Raw genomic sequence first — 22,424 nt, 5'->3', positions numbered from 1 at the left:
ATATGTGCACTAATAATTTACATTTGTAAATAGGAATGTGTATATCTATGTATGTATGTATGTGCATATACAGAAGTTTTTGCTTTATCACAGATCTTGTCTTTTAAATATTTTGCCATAATTTTTTTTTAATGTTTCGACAGGCATCATTCATTGCAATATCTTATCTCTATTAACCTGGATTTTGTTTATTTTTCCTTTTTTCAAATTTTTTCCCATTTAAATCTATAAAGAATCTTGCATTTTCTTAGATTTTGAAGGGCTAACTTATCTTCCTTAAAAGCTAACTCTTCAAACACTATTGTATAACTTAGCCCTTTGCTGTTAGTTTGTGGTATTTCTTTAATCACATACTCATTTTCTATTCATATCAAATTTTGTTGCAAGAATATTGATTTGATTCCATTAAAGATTCTGTCAACTCTCCTCCCATATGATCTAGCTTTATTTGTATTTAAAGCAATACATTTTTAATATCTTTCACCAATTTGGATGTCAAAAATCCAAAAAAAATTAAATAATTATAGCAATAGCAAACTTCTTTGTCTTGCTTCTCTTCTTTTAATATTAATATGTCTTTTCTTCTTTACTGAGGTAGGATGTCCTTTTATTATTATATTATTACAATTTGAAGGGTTTTTTGGTTATTGTTTCTTTGTTTTATATCATAAATTGGAAAAGGTTAAGGCACCTATTGTGATTATCAATATTTTCTAATTGGATCTATTTATATGAAATAAATGTTGATAGATTCCTCAATATAAATAAATTCTAAATTTTTGGATGAAATTTTAATGTGGAGTATGGAATGTCCAGAATAAGCAAATTCATAAAAGCAAAAGTATACTAGAGATTACTAGAGACAGGAAAAGGAGAGTTATTGATCAAGGGATGTTGTGAGTGATGAAAAAGTTTTAGTAATGGAAGGTGGTGATGGTAGTACAAAATCATAAAAGTAATTCATGCCACTGAACTGCACACTTAAAAATGGTTAAAATGGCATATTTATGTTATATATATTACCACAATAAAAAAAAATGATCTACCTCACTAATATTTTCAAGTTATTGTAGAGTGGCATATGCTATTCTTTTACCGTTTTTAGTTTGTATTTTTTAATTTATAATTTTATCATATTTTATTTCCCATTTCTGCTTGCTTGCTTATGGATTCTCTTATTTTTATTAATCCAAGTTTCTTGTTTAGCTCTTTGATGTATTGCTCAATTCTTTGAATATTTTTAGAATTAACTAAGTTCAGCATTTGTATTTATTATTCTCTGTAGTTTATTTGGGATATTTTTGTTTTTCTTCTTTAGTATATTGTAGATTTGCATACTTAGTTCATTTATTTGTATTCTTTATTTGAAAAATTTGCTTCAGAGTAAGTATTTAGACATGGCTTATGGTTCATGTAAAATGTTATCATTGCTATCATTTAATAAGTAACATCTATTATGGTTTGGGTTTTTTTAAGTCAGTAGACTACTTTTTAGAGCAGTTTTAGGTTTATAGAAAAGTTGGGCAGTAGGTACAGACTTCCCATATACCCCCTTTCTCCACAAGCAGTTTCTCCTCTTATAGACATCTTGCATTAGTGTGGTATATATGTTACAATTAATGAACCAATATTAATATATTATTATCAACTAAAGACTGTACTGTACATTGAGTTCATTTTTTATGCTGTACTGGTCTATGGGGCTTAACAAATGCATAATGCCATGAATCTACCACATATCAGTTTCCAAGGGCTGCCATAACAAATAACCATATACTGGATGGCTTAAATCCACAGAAACGTATTCTTTCAGAGTTTCGGAGGCTAGGTGTCTGAAACTGGGTGTTTGTAGGCCATGCTCACTCTCGATCTTGTAGGGAAGGAGCCGTCCTTGCCTCCTCCACCTTCTGGCAGCTCCAGGCATTCCTTGGCTTGTGGCAGCCTCCCTCCCAATCTTCCTCCGTTTCCACATGCTGTCTTCCCTCTGTGACTCTGCACATACTCCCTTGTCTCATGTGGAGACGCTCATGCTGGATCGAGGGTGCACCCTAAACCAGTATGACCTCATCTGAACATAACTCAGGACATCTGCAAAGACTCTATTTCCAAAGAAGTCACATTCTGAGGCCACAGATAGATGTAATTTATGGGAAACACTATTCAACCCGGTACACATCATTACAGTATCATACAGATTTCCTGTCCTAAAAGGCCCGGTGGCCACCTATTCAGCCTTCTCCCTCCTCCCCCTAAGCCTCTGGCAATTACTGATCTCTTTACTGTCTCTATAGTTTTGTCTTTTCCATATATAGTTGGAATCATAAAGTATGTAGCTTTTTAAGGCTTAGCAATATGCACTTAAGTTTCTTCCAGGTCTTTTCATATCTTGATAGCTCATTTCCCTTTATCACAAAATAATACCCCATTGTATGGATGTACAACAGTTGGTTTATCTATTCACCCATTGAAGGAGATCTTGATTGCTTCCAATTTTAGGCAATTATGAATAAAGTTGCTATGAATATTCATGTGCAGGTTTTTGTGTGCACAGAAGTTTTCAACTCACTTGGGTAAATACTTAGGGGTGAGGTTGCTGGATCATATGGTAAACCTATGTTTAGCTTTGTGAGAAACTGCCACACTGTCTTCCAAAGTGTCTGTACCATTTTATATTCTCACCAGCAATGAATGAGAGATCCCATTGCTCCAAATCCTCACCAGCATGTGCTGTCATTGGTGTTTTAGATTTTAGACATTTTAATAGGTGTGTTGTGGTATCTTATTGTGAATATATCTGAATAGGAATTGTTTCCAAAATATATAAAGAATCCTTAAAACTCAACGATAAGAAAACCAAAAAGCCCAATTACACAGTGGGCAAAAGTTCTGGACAGACATCTCGCCAAAGAAGATATATAGAGGGCAAATAAGCATATGAAAAGATGCTCAACATCAAACATCATTAAGGAATTGCAAGCTAAAACCATGAGATTTCTATTATATTAAACTTCCCAATATTGTTAGTAATATGGAATTTGCAATTTGTCCTTTTTTATTATTGTAGTAAAAATATTGACTTGTCACAACATTTTATATCCTCCCTGGAGTCAGACATCTGATTTTTTTTATTTATTTCTTAAAATAAATTCACACCAACAAGTGTATCAAGTTGAAGTGTACCAATTAATAGGTTTGTCTGTTTACCTGTTTTAAAATGTGTATACCCATGTAACTACCACCACAATCAAGATGGAGCATGTTTCCATCATCCCAACATGTTCTTTTGTTTCTCTTTCCAAACAAATTATTCCCACCTATGACTCTATGCGACCACTATACTGCTTTCTGTCACTATAGATGAGGCTTGTCTTTTCTACTTTCATATAAATTGGATCATAAAATAATTACTTTTTATATCTGGCTTCTTTCACTTAGCATAATGATTTTGAGATTTGTCCTTGTAACAATAATGTGTATCAGTAGTTGTTTCCTTTAAATTGCTAAACAGTATTCCATTATATGTATAGATCACAATTTGTTTAATTTTTCCCCATTGAGGCACATTTGGATTGTTTGCAGTTTTGGGCTATTATGAAGAAAGCTTCTATCAACATTTTGTCTAAAAGTTGCATGGACATGTTTTACTTCTGTTGGGTAAATTCCTAAGAGTGAAATAGCAGGATCAAATGGTGTGTAATGTAATGCATAACTGCAAAACTATTTTCTAAATTCACAGTACCATTTTATATCCCATCAGAATGGATGATTTCCAGTTTGTCCCACATTTTCACTAGCACATGTTGTTATTGTTTCCAGTGGTTGTGCATTGGTATCAAATTGTGGTTTAAACTTGCATTTCCCCTGATAACTAGTGATATTGTGTAACTTTTCATGCACCTATTGGCCATTCCTTTATCATTTTTGTGAAGCATCTATTCAACTCCTTTGTGCAGTTTTAATTGGACTGTTTCTTTTATTATTTACTTGTATGATTTCTTTGTTATCCTGTACACAAGTTCTTTGTCAGATATATGTATTATGGCTATTCCTTCCTTGTTCAGGGCTTGCCCTTTCATTTTCTTAACAGTGTCTTTCAAAAAGAAAAAGATACAATTTTTTATGAAGCCCAATTTATCAATTTTTAAAACTTAATCATTTGAGGTTTGTGGCCTACCTAAGAAATCTTCTCCTGTCCCAAGTTTGTGAAGATTTTCTACAATGTTTATTCTAGAAGTTTGTAGATTCGGTATTTATGCTTAGGTCTAAGATCCATTTCAAATTAAATTTTGTGAAACATTTGAGAAAAGGGCCTGTGTTCCTTTCTATTCCATAGATATCCATTTTCTCCAGCACAATTTTGGAAAGACTATATCGTCCCAATGAATTACCATGGCAGCTTTGTTGAAAATCAATATTTTTCTCCCCACGGATCTATTTCTGGACTTGCTATCACACATCATTGTATCCTTATGCCAATATCACATTTTGGGATTTCTATAGCTTTCTAGTAAATCAAGAAACTAGGCTATCAAGTTCCTGCAACTTTGTTTCTCTTTTTCAAATTGTTTTAGCAATTCTAAATCTTACATATTTCTATATGTTTTAGAATCACCTTAGCAATTTCTACAACTCGGCATTTAATTGGTATTAGCTTGAATTGGAAAGGATCTATAATATAATAATACTGAGCTTGTCAATCATTGAACAGGGCATATCTCTCCATGAATTTAATTATCCTTTAATTTATCTCAGCAGTTTCTGTAGTTTCTAGGGTATAGATCTTGTAGATATTCAATTAAATATATTCCTAAGTGTTCTGGTTTGCTAAAGCTGCCAAAATGCAGTATACCAGAAATGGATTGGCTTTTACAATGGGGGATTATTAGTTTACAAATTTACAGTTCTAATGCCTTAAAAGTGTCCAAACTAAAGCATCAACAAGAGGATACCTTCACTGAAGAAAGGCCAATGGTATCCAGAACTCCTCTGTCAGCTGGCAAGACACATGGCTGGTGTCTGCTGGTCCTTTGCTCCCAGGTTGCATTGCTTTAAGCTTCTGATTCCAGTGGCTTTCCCTTAAGCATCTGTGGGTTCTCATTTAGCTTCTCTGGGGCAAACTCTGGGCTTCATCTCTTAGTTTAGCATCTCCAAACATCTTTCTGTCTGCAACTCAAGCATCTGTGTCTGTGTCAGCTTGGAGCTCTCTCTCTCTTGCTCCCCCTGAGCTCTCTTAAGGACTCTAGAAAACTGATTAAGACCCACCTTGAATGGGCAGGGTCACATCTCTACAGAAACAATCTAATTAAATAGTCCCACCCACAACTGAGTGGGTCACATCTCCATGGAAACAACCTAATCAAAATATCCCACCCACAATAGATCTGCCTCCACAAGAGTGGATTAAAAGAACATAGTCTTTTATGGGGGTACCTAACAGGTTCAAAACAGCACACTAAGTAATTCATGTTTTTCCTGCCACAGTAAATGTTACCTTTTAAAATCGTATTTTCAAAGTGTCCATTAGTAGTATAAGAAATACAATTGATTTTTCATCGAAGTTTTCTATGACTTTGTCAAATTTAATTAGTTCTCATAGCTTTTTAAAATATTTTTATAGACTCCTTACAATCTTTGACATAAATACTTCGTCTATGAATAAAGACAGTTTTATTTCCACATTTCTGATCCGTACTCCAGGTTTCTCTTCCTTGTTTTATTGTACTACCTGAGAAGTCCTGTACAATGTTGAATACAAGTGGTGACAGTAAACTATTGTGCCTTGTTCCCAATCTTAGAGGAATAAAGAATTAGATCTTTTACCATTAAGTATGATGTTGGGTGTAATTGTGTCAGAGATGCCTTTTTATCAGGTTAAGAAAAAAAATTCTATTTTGTTGAAAGATTTTCTTCAGGAACAAATGACCAATTTTGTCAAATGCTACTTCTGCATTCACTCTTTGATATGATTTTCCTCCCTTTACTGTTAACATGGTCATTACATTGATTGTCATTTGAATGTTAAAACAGTCCTGAACACATTCCCCATTTTTCGATCCTGATGTTTCATCATTTTCGTATATCACTGGATTCAATTTGCTAGTATTTTCTTCAGGATTCATGCACAAAGGTTCATGAGGGATATTGTATTGTCTCTTTTTACACAGTTTTTGTTTCGTTTGGGCATCAGGGTAATGTCCATGTAATTTGAGACATGAAGTGTTGAGTCTCTTTTTCTGAAAACCTTTATGTGAAACCGTTATCATTTCTTTCTTGAATGATTGATAGAATTTATGAGTGAAACCAGCTGAGTCTGGAGTTCACTTTGTGGAAACACTTGAAATTACAAGATCACCTGTTTTAATTAACATCATATTCACCTTGATATTCTAGTACTGGGCACATAGTATGCACGATAAGCACATGCTAAATACATGAATTAATTGACATATCGTACTCCTCATACATTATCTTGGTTGGTCATATAAGAATTCATTCTTGAAAACAATTAACTTTTTCATTATATTTAATTCAAAACATATGATATGAAGGGAAATAAAGACACTTAGTTTACAGCCCAGAGTAAAAGATGAACTCAAAAGAAACAAATAGAAAGTAGTATAATACTGCATATTTACTGGTTCAGCTTTAAAAAAAAAAGTGATATTTAGATAACATTGTCTGAACATCATCTCCTAGTCTAGATAATTTAAGTCTTATCCTCAGATCTTCCAGGGCCAAATACTGGGACCCTATTAGCTTAGCCTTTGCTGAATCTCCTTTACTGAATTACACTCTTAATAAAACATTGGCCTTTAATAAGCCCTTTTCAAAACAACAATAGCAAAGAATTCTTCCTCATTAATTGTGAAATTGTTGCGATGATCTCCATCACCCTGCTCAATGTTTTCTATGCAAATTTCCCTAAGAGAAATGACTTTTTGAGTGAGATAAAGAAGAGGAAATGCTTTGTCTCTCCAAGAGAATTTGGCATGATTTTTATCTGATACGAGTATATAGTATATTTTTCTTTTTGGAAATTAATGGTAAAATTTGTTGTTCAATCCCAGCAATGATATTAAGCTTTACATTTAAAATATTTGCTTATTTTTCATTTGCAGGCTTATTTTACATTTTATTAATCTTCTTGTGTGTGAATATATTTAATAATCTAGAGGCAAGGTATAAACAAATATATGCAAATAAATGATTATGAATACATGAATATTGATTGAGTACATAACTTTAATAAACAGTATATTCATTATGAAGGTATTTTTCTTCTTAAGAGTTTCATCAGTGCATGTTTCACTTCCCTGTTCCTCAGACTATATATCAGGGGATTCACCATGGGAATCACGGTGGTGTAAAACACTGAGGACACTTTCTCCTGGGTGACCCAACTGCCGGAAGTGGGTTTGAGATACATGAACATGATAGAGCCATAAAATACAAGCACAGCCGTCAGGTGGGAGCTGCAGGTGCTAAACGCTTTGGACCTGCCCTCCTTAGAACTGATGCGGAGGATGTTGGAAAGGATAAAAGCATAAGAAATGAAGATTGTCAGGCTGGTGGCCACCATGTTAAATCCACCAATGACAAAAATCAAAAGCTCATCAATGGAAGTGCTGGAACAGGAGAGTTTAATAAGGGGGACGAGGTCACAGAAATAATGTCTAATGATGTTTGTTCCACAGAAAGACAGCCTTAAGATACAACTCCCATGAATCATGGCATCGGTAAAACCTACTGAGAAGACTGCAGCCGCCAGCAGAGAGCAGACCCGAGGGGACATGATGACGTTGTAGAGCAGTGGGCTACAGATGGCAACGTAGCGATCGTAGGCCATTGCTGCCAGCATGTAGCATTCGGAAATGACAAAAATACAGAAGAGAAACAGCTGAGTCATGCATCCAGAATAGGAGATCCTTTTATCTCTGCATAAAAACCCTGCCAGCATTTTGGGGATAATGACTGAAGAATAGCAGACATCTATAAAAGACAAACAACTGAGGAAAAAGTACATGGGGGTGTGGAGTTGATCAGTCAACCCAATAATTGAGGTCATGCCAAGGTTTCCCACCACAGTGACCATGTACATCCCTAAGAAGAGGCAGAAAAGGGGCAGCTGAAGGGCTGGTTGGTCAGTTAATCCTGAAAGAAAAAACTCGGGCACTGTGGAACAGTTTCTCACACCCATTCTCTTCTGGGAAACCTGTGGAGATGAGAGGGAAAGAGTCAAATTAGGACAGGCAGAATTCCAAGCTTGTCCACAATTCCCCATGGCTCAGGTTTTTCTAGGCTTGAACCCACTGAACCAGAGTTCCCTTATCCCCTTGGCACTAAGCCTGCGCCACCTTTGATGCATGGGGACTTTGATCCCCAAAAAGACAAGAACCCAGACAAAATGGTGAAAGCATCTACCTACCTGTACAGCTGAGGAACCATAAGTTCACTTTCTCATCCCCTCCAGTGTCTCAATTTACTTTATCAAAGGACAAAACCTTTCACTCCAGAATGAGAGATGTGACCAATGCTGAAAACCATGGGGAGGTTTTGCTAAGGCAAATCGGTTGAAGAGGTGCATAAAGAAGAGGCAGGGGCCCTGGAAATACTTGCTAATGACACATTTTCCTGGGAATGGTTCTGTCTCCAGGATTTTCTACAGAGAAAGTGTTTGTTGCCAAGGTAACAACAAATTATGATTTCCTGTGTCAAGGTTCCCAAGGGTAGTCAGCAGCGTCTTAATTCCAGGGGTATGTTTATAGGTGTTACATTAAATAAGTAGCTGAGGATCCTAGGAGTTTCAGAAATGTGAGTTACATAAAGATAAACAGGTTTCTGAACTGAAGGATGTCTCAGATTCTCCCAGAAGGTTATATAACATACAATATTTCCCAAACTTATTTGATGAGAACAATGATTATCCTTCCTTCCTCCCTCCCTCCCTCCCTCCCTCTCTCCGTCCCTCTTTCCTTCCTTCTTTCCTTCCTTCCTTCCTTCCTTTTCTTTCTTTTTAGCACTTTGTAGGTAGCAGTGTGGCTCAGAGTACATTCTAGGAAAATGTCTTTTTGTTTTTCTGTTGTTCTATTTTTAATCTAACCACAAACTGATTTCCAGGTGGAAACCTATTCTTGACACTTCAGTGCAGCTGGCTGATGGCTAGACCTCCCACAAAGGGCTCTGCCTGCTGGGTCTCTGGCTGTGTCTGGCTGAGCCTGATTCTCTAGCCTGAGGCACTCAGGGGAACTCCAGGGAGCCTAATAAGAGTACTGCCAGCAGAGAGATTCCAAAAGGAGCCGAGAGGTCACTCTGGTGGGCACTCTTATGCACAATATAGACAACCCTTTTTAGGTTCTAATGAACTGGAATAGCTAGCAGTAAGTACCTGAAAGTATCAAAGTACGACCCAGAACCCATGAATGTTGAAGACGACTGTATAAAAATGTACTATGAGGGGTGACAATGCAATTGGGAAAGCCATATGGACCACACTCCCCTTTGTCTAGTTTATGGATGGATGAGTAGAAAAATGGAGGAAGAGAAAAAAAAAAGGCACCCAGTGTTCTTTTTTACTTTAATTGTTCTTTTTCACTTTATTTTTATTCTTATTATTCTTGTGTGTGTCATAATAAAAATGTCAAAAATTAATTTTGGTAATGAATGCACAACTATGTAATGGTACTGTAAACAATTGAACATATGCTTTGTTTTGTATGACTGCATGGTCTGTGAATATATCTCAAAAAAAATGAATTTAAAAAAAAAAGAGTACTGCCAGCAACCCGCACAGCCTTCCTGCCTTCCAGTCACCCCTCTCCTCAGGAGGGAGGCAAAAGTGACCCAGGGCTTGGGGTTCCCTGACCCAAGTTCAAGGGAGGCCTTATCTCTGAGGTATCGAACCATTTCCTTTTTAGTGTTGGGCTGGGCACAGAGCCCTCTCTCAATTCTCACGTTTCCCAGCGATTATACAAAGCCCTGCTCAGACATCTGGTTTAGCATTTCCTCAACCTGCCAACCCAGGATCTACGTTCCTCCCTGGCTGTTCAGGAAGCTGCTGTGACTTCTTGGTTCCCACCTGTCATTGCCATCTTGGGCCAAGCACACTTCCCTTGGCCACTTGAGTTCCCAAAGTGCAGGTGCTTCTTCCTGATGCCCCAATCCCTCTCTCAGTTCAAAACAAAGAAGTTTCATGTCATGGAGCAGGTATCCAAAGTCCACACAGCCCACAACACATGCCCCTTGGATCTGCTCTTTTCTCCCATCCTGAGGGATGGAGACAGGGGAATCACGTGCAAAAGAGAAAATCCTTTGCTTGTTACTGTAATACCCTGGAGTCTTCCTTTCCCTTCATCCATTACCTGATATCATGCACAGATATGGTCTAGTCATAGAGACCACAGAGAGAAATAGCAAAGGAGTGTGCAAGAAGATCTATATACTAGAGCTTTGTTTTGCTTTGTTTTTGTCTTTACTCTCATGGGCTTTTTTCTGTCCTGAGTGTCACAAATACTCTGGCCACTTTCATCACATATCTAATTTTCCTACATGTCCCCCAATTCCTACCAAAGTAAAATGCCCATGGTCCTTGTTTTATCCCAGTCTCCCTCATCCTTATGCCCTGTAGTCAAGCCAGTTAGGTTTCTCTTTCCTGCATTTCCTAGTTCCCAAATCATCTCTGTGCTTCAGGTCTTTGCTACTCAATGTGTGGACCATGGACAAGCAGCATCACCTGGGAGCGTGTTCAAAATGCATAAACCCAGGTCCTATTCCAGACCTACTGGATCAGAATTGGCATGAGAGAAAGAGTCAAATTGGACAGGCAGAATTCCAGCTAGTCCACAGTTCCCCATGGCCCAGGCTTTTCTAGCTAACCCACTGAACTGGAGTTCCCTTATCCCAACAATATTTAAAGTTTGAGAGGCAATACTGTAGGTTATTCTCTCCTAAAACTAAAGATATTTTTTCTTTCTTGTTTCCTTCTCTGATCCTCTCTCTGCTGTTCTATGGACCTGACCAAATTCATGATCACATAAAGCTAATCTCTGAAAACATCTCTTCAAGAAAACCTCCTCAGATAAAGGACAGGAACTGTACAATTTTATATTTCAATATTTTGCCACCTATGTGTGAACTCAGGGGTATGCATATCAAATACTTTATTACAATAAATTATATTAAGATTTTGTGTTTGTATAAAGAAATGTTTTAAAGATTATGTCTTAATCCATGGAAAAATGAACAACAATAGCCATGATATAATTTATTTAACCATCTACTAGACAATAGCTGCACTACTTCCCAGTTTTCAGGGGCAAAGCTCCACTAGGCTAGGGATAAAATTTTATGTTGTATGCCTGAGTACCATCTAAAATAATCAACTACCTGGACAGACCTGACAGCTCAGTTGCATTTTTAGTAATTCAAAAGTATAAAAAGATGATTTTAAACATTTCAAAGGCACCATAAAGCATCTGTAAAATTGCCAAAATATTATCATTTCAACAGATAATGGATATAGAAAATTTTAAGAAGATATTTTACATTGTTTTTTTGTGCAAGTCTCTGAAATCCAGAATGTATTTTATACTAACATCACATCTCAAATCAGACTAGCCACCTTTCAAATGCTCAGTAGCCACATGTGTCTAGTGGCTATGGCAGTGGACAGCACCGGTCTAGAATATATATGTATATTTTCCCAATTCCGACCTAATTTACAAATCTCAGCAGTACAGAGGTGGCAGAAAGAACACCAGTCCATGAGTCATAAGATGCTGTTCAACCCCAGTGCTAACATTTGCAGTGCAACATTTGACTCATTTTAGATTTAATTTGTAAAATTATAATAACAAATACTTCAAGGGACTGTTTGTACAAATTAACTGAGGCAATATGGGTGAACATCAATAAATACAATTTTTGCAGTGTAAGGGTCTATATAAATATATTTTATAAATATATAATCCCTATTTTAAAAGCTGGTGATTATGAATTCCCAGATTAGACACCAGGTTGCTTAGACAAGGTGAGGGTCGAAGATGCATGGTCACGCCCTCGGTCCCTCCCCTCCTTGGTCACAGGGACTCTAGAGCTCTTGTGGATGGCCGGGAGTTGGATTTCGAACATGTCTTAATAACCATGTAATAGGGACATCATAGCTCTGTAACTCACCTCCCTCCTGAAGCCTCTAGGTGAGTATCTCTTCTTTTTCCAATCCTCGTGACTTTGGGAATAAAGAAGGATTCATTAGACCTTCTTCTTTAAGTGTCTTAACACCACAGTCAACAGGAACTAGGTCTGAGTGAATCAGTTGGAGTATTTGGGGTATAGAAATATAAGGCCCAGGAGGCCCCAAGGGTTTCCCATCTCCTGAGGTTTAGCAGCCTGTAGATCTGTAAAGAACTGTCCCTGGACTGTGATAATCTTTTGCACATGAGGAAACCTAGTCATGTAATGAGGTCTTGTTTCCAGAGAAATGCATTTAAAATAGTTCCTCACTGGGAAAATATTCAGAATCATGGTGTTAAAAGTTTGGAATGGATGAGGAAAAGAAAATTGTTTCTCACAGAAAGTATTTTCAAAATATAGAGGTAGACAGATTTCCAGTTATATATTGTAAGTGAAAAATGGTGGAAACTTTTATTTATTTAATAACTATATTTTGGGCATCTACCATAGATTAGGCACATAGAAATGGGATTCAAAATTCGTCCCTTGAGGACCTCACAATCCTGTGGGGTGGATGTACTGCCCAGATGTGCCTTACCCTGGGAAACTGCTGGATGAGGAAGCACCACAGGCGTGCTCCAAGGAATTGGCAGTGGGTACTGTGTGAGCTCAGAGACAGGCAGAGCGCTGCTGTGTACTGTGATACAGGCAATCTCTATAGATGGATAGATTTTAAACTGTCTCAAAAGTGGGGAGAATTCACTTAAACAGAGAGAATATGCGGGGATATTCAAGATGTAGCTAAAGGCATAAACAAAGGAACTGGGAAGCAGATAACATAAGGAATGTGTGCAGAACTTAAAATGACAAGTATGTCTTGGATAAAGGCAATGGGTCAATGTTCCTAGTTTCTACTGATTATGGAAGCTAATTGCATCAGAGATGACTCTGAGCCCAGCCCTTCAGTCCTAGTAGTGGTTCTTCAGAGTATCTGTCAGGAGGTGCCTCATGACCTCTGGATGATCCACCTGGAACACCCTTAAAGCAACACATGGCATTTGAAACCTGGCAAATGGATGAATTCAGAGCTGGGTTTGGGAAAAGTTCTGTCATCATTTCAGATTATTTCACAATAAATTAAGTGTCTACTATGTTAATGACCTTGAATTTCTAGAGGTGGGGCAAAGGTGAATAAAGCATGGTCCTTACTCTAAAACAATTTATTTTCTTGGGTGAAAGTGCCATGAGCATCACCCACACTCCTTTAGCTCTTTACACACATTTCCTTTTCTCCCTTTGTACCAACCTCCACTTGAGCACTTCGTCCACCACATGTGTGCATGTGCTGATCTTCCCTCCTGTTTGGGAGCTTGTTGAGGGAAGGGGCCGTTTCTCATTCATCACTGTGCCCCTGGGACCTAGGACTTACTCCTTTCAACATCCCTCATCCCATCAATCATCCAATTCAGTAAGAATACTTTGTTCTCTCCTGTCCAGAAAATCATGAGCTGATAAATGGATGAAACTAGGCTAACATATAGAGGAGGGATTTTCATGTACTACAAAATCACAAAAAGATCAATTCTTAACCAGAACAAACCAGTCATGAATGATGAGGTTTATGGTGTTAGAAGAGTTCACATTTATGATACAATATTGTTGCTTATCCTTAAACTTAAATATTGTTGATATTCATCTATTCTACCTAGTCTTGTCCTAGCAAGGTTAGGAATACCTCAAGAATCTCTGGTCTCCATGAAAATAGCATCTTGAAATGGCCACCCTAGATCACCGGATATATCCAGATAGGTCTGAGCTGCCCCCCTTCCCATGGCCACACCCATGCACACACACAGATGTGCATGTGCAAACATTCTCTTCAGTGGTCAAGAGTATGGAGCAGACAGGGAAAGAAAATGCAAAATGAATCGACATTTGTTGGATACCGATCCAGCCATTTTATAAACATTATCTCAGTAACAGTAACTAAATGAGGTAAATATTTAGTTTCACTTTACTGGTGAGAATGTCAGAGCTCAAAGTGTAAAGTTATTTGCTCAAGTCCACATATTTGGTAAGTGGCAGAACCAAGAATCAAATCCAGAAGTGAATCACACCATAGCCTATGCTTTGCTCCCCAAGAGCAAAGTGAGCAGAAAGGTGACTGCTTGTATTTGTGGAGGTACAGAAAAATTTCTGTGCCCTTCCAGATGATGTAGCACACATCACTTAATTCAGACAGCAAACGGAAATGGGGGACAAAGGCTCTAAACAATAACAAAGCTGCTACACCTAACTAGAAAAACAGCTGCTCATCTTTTTATCTCTGACTTTTCCCAAGAAAAATGCACCAAACTCAAAATTTTGCAGAAACATTCAAGTGATTCATGAAGAGAAGCCCCAGAAGCCATAGAATCCCTAGATTTAGGACTCCTGGAGTAGGAGGTTCCCTCTACTTCATTTCTAAGAACCTGAGAACTCTGGATAGGACCTAAGGACCTAAGAGGTTACGGACCATCTCCAAAGACTAAGGGCCACAACATGCCCCAACACCCTTAGGTGCCAAGCTAGTAGAGCTATCACTGTTCTTCTTCTTCCTCCATTCCTCGCCGTAACTTGCTGTTGGGAATGTCAAATGGCACAGTCACTTTGAAAAGCTTTTTTCTTATAACGCTAAACCCATATGTATCATATATACCAACAATCTCACTCCTAGGTATCTATCCAAGCAAAATGAAAACATATGCCCACACAAAGATCTATATGAAAAAGTTTACATCTTCATTCATAATATCTAAAAATTGGGATCAGGGCAAATGTCCATTAACAGGAGAAGGAATATACAAATTGTGGTATATGCATCCGATGAAATTCCATACAGCAAAAAAACAAAACAAAACAAAACAAAACAAAAAAAACTTGATGACATGAATGCATCTGAAAAGTATTTTGCTAAGTGAAAGCAGAAGGACACAAAAGATACATTCTGTGGGATCCCAATTTTCATGACATGCTAGGAAAGGCCTAAAGCTACAAAGAAAGAAGACAGATCAGTGTCTGCCCAGGACAGATGGGGAAAGGGATCTGACCCCAAGGAGCACAAGGAATCTTTTCAGGGTGACAGAAAAGTTCTAAATATTGATTATGGTGGTTGTTACATGATTTTATACATGTATCCAAAGCTCATTAAACCAGATACTTAAAAAAGGCTAATTTTATTGTATGTAAATTATTCCTCAATAAATTTGATTTTTAAAAACATATTACCCCACCACCCCATAACCGCGTCTTTTCCTGGCGTCTCATCCGCGGAGGAGGTGCTATGTTCACGGAAATGGAAGATAAAAGTGACTAGTTCAGAGAAAGCTGAAGAAGCAAAATTAAAAGCAAGGTATACGCGTCTGGGACAAAAGCCTGGCGGTTCAGATTCCTTAAGAAAACGATTACAGAACGGGCAAAAATATTTCGATTCTGGGGATTACAAAATGGCTAAAGTGAAAATGAAGAACAAGCAACTTCCTGCTGCAGCCCAGGACAAGACGGAGGTCCCGGGGGATCACGTCAAATCCACAGGACCTTCCTCAGCAGGAACCATCCCTTGCTGCTGATTGAAAGCACTGAGCTGCATGAATCTTCTAACTCCAATATTTCTCCTTAACATGTTACTTCTCAGCTTGTTGTTTCCTTTGATTCACTGAGTCATTTGAGTCTGATAGCTTTGCAGGTAGCGGTAGCGTGTGATGCTATTTTAAGGAAATGTGTATGCGTAGAGTTTTGGTTAGTTTAACAGTGCACTGATGAAAAGGACATGTTAGAACAACATAAAGTAATCTATTTGAAAATAATTGTATATATTACCTAACTCCTAGTGTAGTGCTGGTTCCAACAAGTAACAAGTTTTACAATTTTAATGTTTTGGATTTTCCTTACTTCATCTTAATTGTAGCTTTGTATGTTACCCTTATTTAATATAACTTCTACTGTATTGATTTCTTTTGAATTTTGTAAAACAGAAGTTTAAGACCACAAATTGGGAGAAAGGTTACGTATTTAAAACACAAACAAACAGATAGGGCTCTGTGCTTGAACCTGAATGGCCTTAAATCTGTTTCAGCTTTAACAACAGAATTTTACTTGGGCAATATTTGCCCATTCTGGTATAACTTATATGACTCTAGTGCTTAACAGCTCCCATTGAAGCTAGTATTATTATTCAGTTCTATAGTGTGAGAATACTTTTTGCTGATGTGAATAATATGTGCATGTGCATAGACTGTTGAATTCACTTTTGTGCCATTTTTATAAATGCAATAGTTTTGCATACCCTCTCACAAATGTCTGTGTTAATTTCACAGTTTTAAAGTAGATGTGCCAACTAGAAGCACAAGAGCTCCTACACAAAACTGTGTATGTTATTAGAGCTTTTGTATAGTAAGAATAGTTTACAATCTGGGGCCTACCGAACACCAAACTGAAATCTTTACTCATTCTACCATAGACTTTAATCCTTTTTCATGTGTTACTAATATCCATGACATTGAGTGGCCTTGTGCAAATATGATATGTTGCTTAGTCATATCTTTTGTCCTATGCAGAACATTTCATTCTGACTTTTATGAAAGTTGCAATTCATGTAATTTATTTAAACTTTTTTAATGTACAAACTTTTTTCTTCCATAGTCAACTTTGGGGATGCTAGAATAAAAATCTTCAATACTCTGTCCCTTGCCCCTCAACCCTACCTTTTTTCTTTTGACTCAAATGGAGTTCGGCTGTTTGGTCTATTTAGAAGCATAGGCATCTATGTTCTAACTCTTTAAATTTGCTCTGCTGAATGCTGTATTTAATGCCAATAATGGTGTTTTCCTTATAATTTCTCAGTTGTTAATTAACCACTCTTAATCCTGTATTATCATCAATATTTTCTCCTTGTTTAAATAAAGGGAACTTTATTATGAAACAAATGTTTGAGAAGACTGACCAAGGACCTATGTCAGGATGAGCTAAGTGAATTAGGCTTGCAACAATTAATTTACATGATAGGTAGAAGATATCCATATTAAAATATTTAATTAAATATTTTGCTTCTATAGCTGTCACTTTAAGAAAATTATTGATTTAATATTATTTTGTGGTTGATCTAGTTAGTAAGAATTTTAACCGCGTCTTATTTACCACTTGTTGAAGAGCGCTTTCGAATAAGTTGATGCAATGCTATAGCATAATGATGAGCATCAGTAGCCTGAAAGGATACTATTTTTCTCCTCATCCTTAATTTGCACAGAGCCTCCTCTCTTTTGGATCCAGGCATCCTTTCTGGATCTTTGTTCCATCTGTATATCTACTTCCCTATGACCCTAAATCATAGTAGATGGTGCCTTGAGCATAACACCTGCAATTAAAGGGTGCCTAGTGCTCAGAGGAAAGCTCATTGATTATCTTCCTGCTCTGCCTCTCCCCAAGGCAGAAAAACAATAAAATCAGTAACATGCTCATTTGTAGTTTTAAGGATTAGTAATATATAAATATATTTATAATGGGAGCAGGTAGATTATTCTAAAATATATAAAATCATTGTAAGAATTACATCATATTCCAAAGTAGAATTTCTATAATTTCTAGTCTTTTTTTAAATGGATTTTTGCAAGCTAACACCATTAAATTCACACATCTGAGAATATTAATCTGAAAGATCAGTAATTCCTGACCATGATAAGACTCATGCTGTGGTTTGGGACAGATGATATAACCTCGGCCTGAGTTTTAGTTTGTAACATACGATGCTAATATTTAACCTCCCTCAAAACTTGCTGAGGATCTGTGAAATGCTGAGTAAGGGCCCAAAATAAAATATTGTTGATTAACTCTTTATTAAAAGTAAAATTTCCTTATTAAACCAACCTGCCTTTGGAAAAGTCACAGTACTTCAAATCTCAGGATTTTCTATTGGGAAAGAGCTGCCACTAAGGGTTCCTAGGTGTAATTGCTTAGCTTGCATTATTGGTGCTTAGCATAGTGAGGTTTTCAATTTTTCTATTTTTTTTGCTCTGCCTCAAAGCTCAGCTCATTGAAGACATACTTCTAGGCTGTTTTATCATTGCCTGATGAAGATTTTGACTAACTGAGCTTAATTGTCCATTTATATGATTTCAGAGTTGTGGGGAATAGCTAATTTTAATCATTGTCCTGTTTATTATAAAAGAATGTTGGAGTAAACTGATTGTTCCAGTTTGTTAATGCTGCCATTATGCAAAATACCAGAAATGGATTGGCTTTTATAAAGGGGGTTTATTTGGTTACAAAGTTACAGTTTTATGGCAGATGTCCAAACAAAGGCATCAGCAGTAGGCTGAGAAGGCACATGGCTGGCATCTGCTTGCTCCTAGGTTGCATTTCAAAATGGAGTTCTCCAAAGTGTCTCTCTAAGCTGCAGCTGCTCTGAGGTCCTTCTGTTTGTGCGGTTTTACAGGGCCCCAGTAAACTAATCAAACCCACAATGAATGGGCGGGGCCACACCTCCATGGAAATAATCTAATCAAAGGTATTACCCACAGTTGGGTGGGTAACATCTCCATGGAAACAGCCTAATCCAAAGATTCCAACCTAATCAACACTAATATGTCGGCCCCCACAAGAGTGCATTAAAGAACATGGCATTTGGGGGGACATAATACATCCAAACCAGCACACTGTGATGTTGGAGATAAATACTTATGAAACCTGGCTAAGGTCTGAAATAAATGGCCTGTTTGTTTCATGTCCCAGTAGCTCCTAATTTGATAGTATTTAAGAAACCACAAACATGCTCAGTTTACAAGTTGTTCAATACTCTTGTGCTGCTGACCCACAAATACATCTTCACTTTCTTCAAGACAGGCCTGACAGGACCTCTGCTTGTTATTACTCCAATAGTCGGCATTATTGCTCTTACAGGATGTAACAAAGCTATACCTCTGAATATTCATTGATATTTTTTACTAAATCAGACATGTAGTCTTTCTCAGTCCAAATTAGTGATGTCTCATCAAAGCTGACATGTAATGCCTACTCAAATTGTACTCTAAACTTGGTGTTTGGTAATCCAGGGACAGGAAGAGCAGTTCTGAGTGGCAACTAAAGTAGTTTCTCTGATGGATTTCACATTCTGCAACATTGAGACACTTTTTCCATTTTTCATTTTCCTGCTTTCACTTTGTTTCATCTTACCCCATCATTGTGTATTCCTTAAACCCACTGATAGCCTCATTAAATGGTGTTTAGGGCTGATGAGTTATTGATCTTCAATATTCTTTCCAATACACCACAGAACACTGTCCAATCTGGATAATGACTAATTTGAACCACTGTCCCAACTCTGCAACTCAGCTTGCACTGCCCCATCTCTCTTATTCTCCCAATGCCCCAATATCCTTGTAAAATTGCAAAGAAATCAATCAAAAGCAATAGACCCAGAGGAATTTGCCAAGAAAATGAGCATAGAAAATGAAAGAGAACTTCCATTTCCCTACATTGAAATGAATTTAACATTGATTTTATATCTTCTATTGGGTGCCTCCACCAAAAAAACTTATTTCACTTATACCTATCAATGCAAAAATTCCAATAAAACAAAATCCAATTGTATATTTAAGAATAATATGTTATATCCAAGAAAGCTTTATTCCAGAAATGCCAGAATTACAAAATATTGAGAAACCCACTAATATAACTCATTGTATTAATAGATCTAAGGAGAAAAATTATATGTTCATCTCCATAAATAGTGATTTGGAAAAGTCATTTGAAAAAATTTAACACCTAATCTGATTTTTTTTAATTCAAGAAAATACGTATCGATGACTGCTTCCTTAACAAGATAAAGTATATATTTCATAACCGGGAAAACTGCTCCAATAAAGTCAGAAACAAAGCAAAGAAACTTACTATCACCACTACTATTTAATCTTGTAAGGCAGACTTCTAACAAATCTAAGAACCAAGCAGCACAGATGAGATGTATAAGAATTAGAAAGAAGTAAAACAATACCTATATTAAGAACATATGAAAACATAACTTTAAACCCCAAGAAGATGGACAAAATAATTTGCAGTAAGAGAGTAAACAATATGAGAATTGAGTAGGAGATCAGGATACAAAATGGACATAGCAAAATCAAGATACTTCATATATAAAAACCATATAACCAACAAGTAAAGACAAAGAAAAAGAAGACCTATTTAAACTACACCCATGGAGAGAGATGTCAATACACTTTTTCCAAAACCAAACATATTCTAGCAGATCAAAACACAAGTGACAACACAGAGGAACGGAGCAAATCAATAAACAAACTAGTTTGTTAAGACTTACATCATATATAAAGTCCAGTATTTGCATAAGAAATTTACTTTGTCCATGAAATATTCAAAATATTAATCATTTGGTTGATATAAAGAAAATCTTAAGACATCCAAAAAGTAAACTGGTTTGGGCTGCATTTCTATTATATCTCGTTTTTTAACTAAGGAAAAAAATGGAAAAGATGGTCATCTAAAATCCTTGGCTCTTTGGTAATTAAGAAACTTCCTCTAAGATAATCCCTGAATCAATGGTAAAATGAAAATTAACATTAAAAACTGCCTAATAAGAAATAAAATGTAGGAAATAGTCATACCAAAATGTATGAGCCACAGCAAACTCAGTTTGCAGAAAACATATACATTAGCATTAAATTGAACCCCAGCATATTAAATGAGAGCTTAAAACTATCTTGAGATAGTGGGAAATAAAAGCAATAATGAAATAAAATAGGAAAAGAAGATAAAACAAATAAAAGATAAAATCTGAAAGTAGTGAAATAGAGCATTAAAGATTATTTTTGAATGGATAAAGATTTTGAAAAGGCAAAAAAAAAAAAACTGATAACAGTGTAATAAACTAGAGAGAGAGAGAAAATGAGAGACAGGGGAACGTGCACGTGCACGCACATCTGTGGCCAAAAAAAAAAAAAAATCCATCCTCATCTTTCAAAAACACAAACAAATATTTAATGATGAAACGATGCCAGGATTTGCTTCAGAATTCAGGGGATGACTACTGAAGCTGAGCAGTGATGACTACATGTGGATTCATTTGTACTACAGTCTACTTTTTCAAAGTTGCACACTTTCATTGAATCTACAATTGTACTTTTATTTTCCCCTTGTTACTTATTGGATCTGGCTACCTGTTTTAAATTAACAAACAAAAAATGTCTGTTTCCACTTCCACTTTTTCCCATCACTCTACTGAATATGCCATGGCCAAAATCACCAATGCATTCTAATTGCCAAAATCAGTGGCCAATGTCAGCCTCCTGCTAATCTAATTTTTCTGCAGCATTGACCAGTCTCTTCTCAAAACTCAACCCTCTTTTGAATTCTTCAGCAACGTTTTTATTTCCGTACTTCCTCTCTAACCATCCTTTCTTTGCACTCCCTCATCAACGCCGGTGTTGTCCACATTTTGGGTGATATCCCTGCGTGGTAACTGCACTCCTATGTTTCAACAGCCAACCCGAAACTGACGACTCCCTAATGTGTTACTTTTCTCCTCAGCCTCTCCTAAGTTCCAGGACTGAATTCTTCCTGCCCATTGTGTGTCCTGTAGACACATAAACTTCACCAACCACACTTAACCTCTCGCTTGGTCCTCTCCATGCTGTGCTTCCTCTTACGCTTTTCATCTTATTTAATGGCAGCGTCGACTCCCATTCTCTGTAGCTGGAAACATGATTTCTTCTTTGGCCTGTATCTCACTCAGCCCTCACATCCTGTCGCTTTCTCTAATCCGCCTACATCTTTGAATCCTTATTGCCACAAGTTATTAATATGCTGAAAAGGGGCATAAGTCTTTCAACCCAGCAATCTTTCTCCTAAAGCTGTATCTCATGGAAAGAAATGCTTTGGTGTTGAAGAACATAGTAATATGAGTTTCCAGGGCAAGCTGCCTGTATACACACTGCACTGGGCCCCAGGGTCAAGGGTCAAGGGTCAAACCACTAGATGATTCCATGGCAGTTGGCAGCTCTGACAGCAGGCTGGCCCAGATAGAGGAGTGGTGGCTGGTGGGAGTTATTTTCTCTGTTCCACAGGCTACATCAGCTTCTTCCACTGCCAATCCTTCAGCAATCACTCAAAGTCCAGATTCTGCCCTTCACCCTGTGCCAATCCAATCAGAGAAGAGAAATCTGCATGTGAGAGATCTGTAGTATCTGAGCTAGAAATCCCCACTGACA

General features: G+C 37.0%; 1 protein-coding gene and 1 pseudogene across 1 annotated transcript; one reads left to right on the top strand and one right to left on the bottom strand.

Annotated features, from left to right (window-relative positions):
- Positions 1–7,261: 7,261 nt before the first annotated feature.
- On the bottom strand, positions 7,262–8,207 carry LOC119538301 (olfactory receptor 8D4). Its single transcript, XM_037841174.1, has one exon. The coding sequence runs from the start codon at positions 8,195–8,197 to the stop codon at positions 7,262–7,264; it is 936 nt and encodes a 311-aa protein (XP_037697102.1). The 5' UTR covers positions 8,198–8,207.
- A 7,239-nt stretch (positions 8,208–15,446) lies between these two features.
- On the top strand, positions 15,447–15,780 carry LOC119537321 (annotated as a pseudogene).
- Positions 15,781–22,424: the final 6,644 nt, after the last annotated feature.

Source organism: Choloepus didactylus, chromosome 6, assembly GCF_015220235.1.
Source record: "Choloepus didactylus isolate mChoDid1 chromosome 6, mChoDid1.pri, whole genome shotgun sequence".
Taxonomy (NCBI): domain Eukaryota; kingdom Metazoa; phylum Chordata; class Mammalia; order Pilosa; family Megalonychidae; genus Choloepus; species Choloepus didactylus.
Note: the sequence above shows the minus strand (reverse complement) of the source record. Positions and strands in the feature narration are given on the sequence as shown.

Bases quoted from the DNA above. Each gene is read 5' to 3' on its own strand.
- LOC119538301 (XM_037841174.1), bottom strand. From the start codon at position 8,197: ATGGGTGTGAGAAACTGTTCCACAGTGCCCGAGTTTTTTCTTTCAGGA.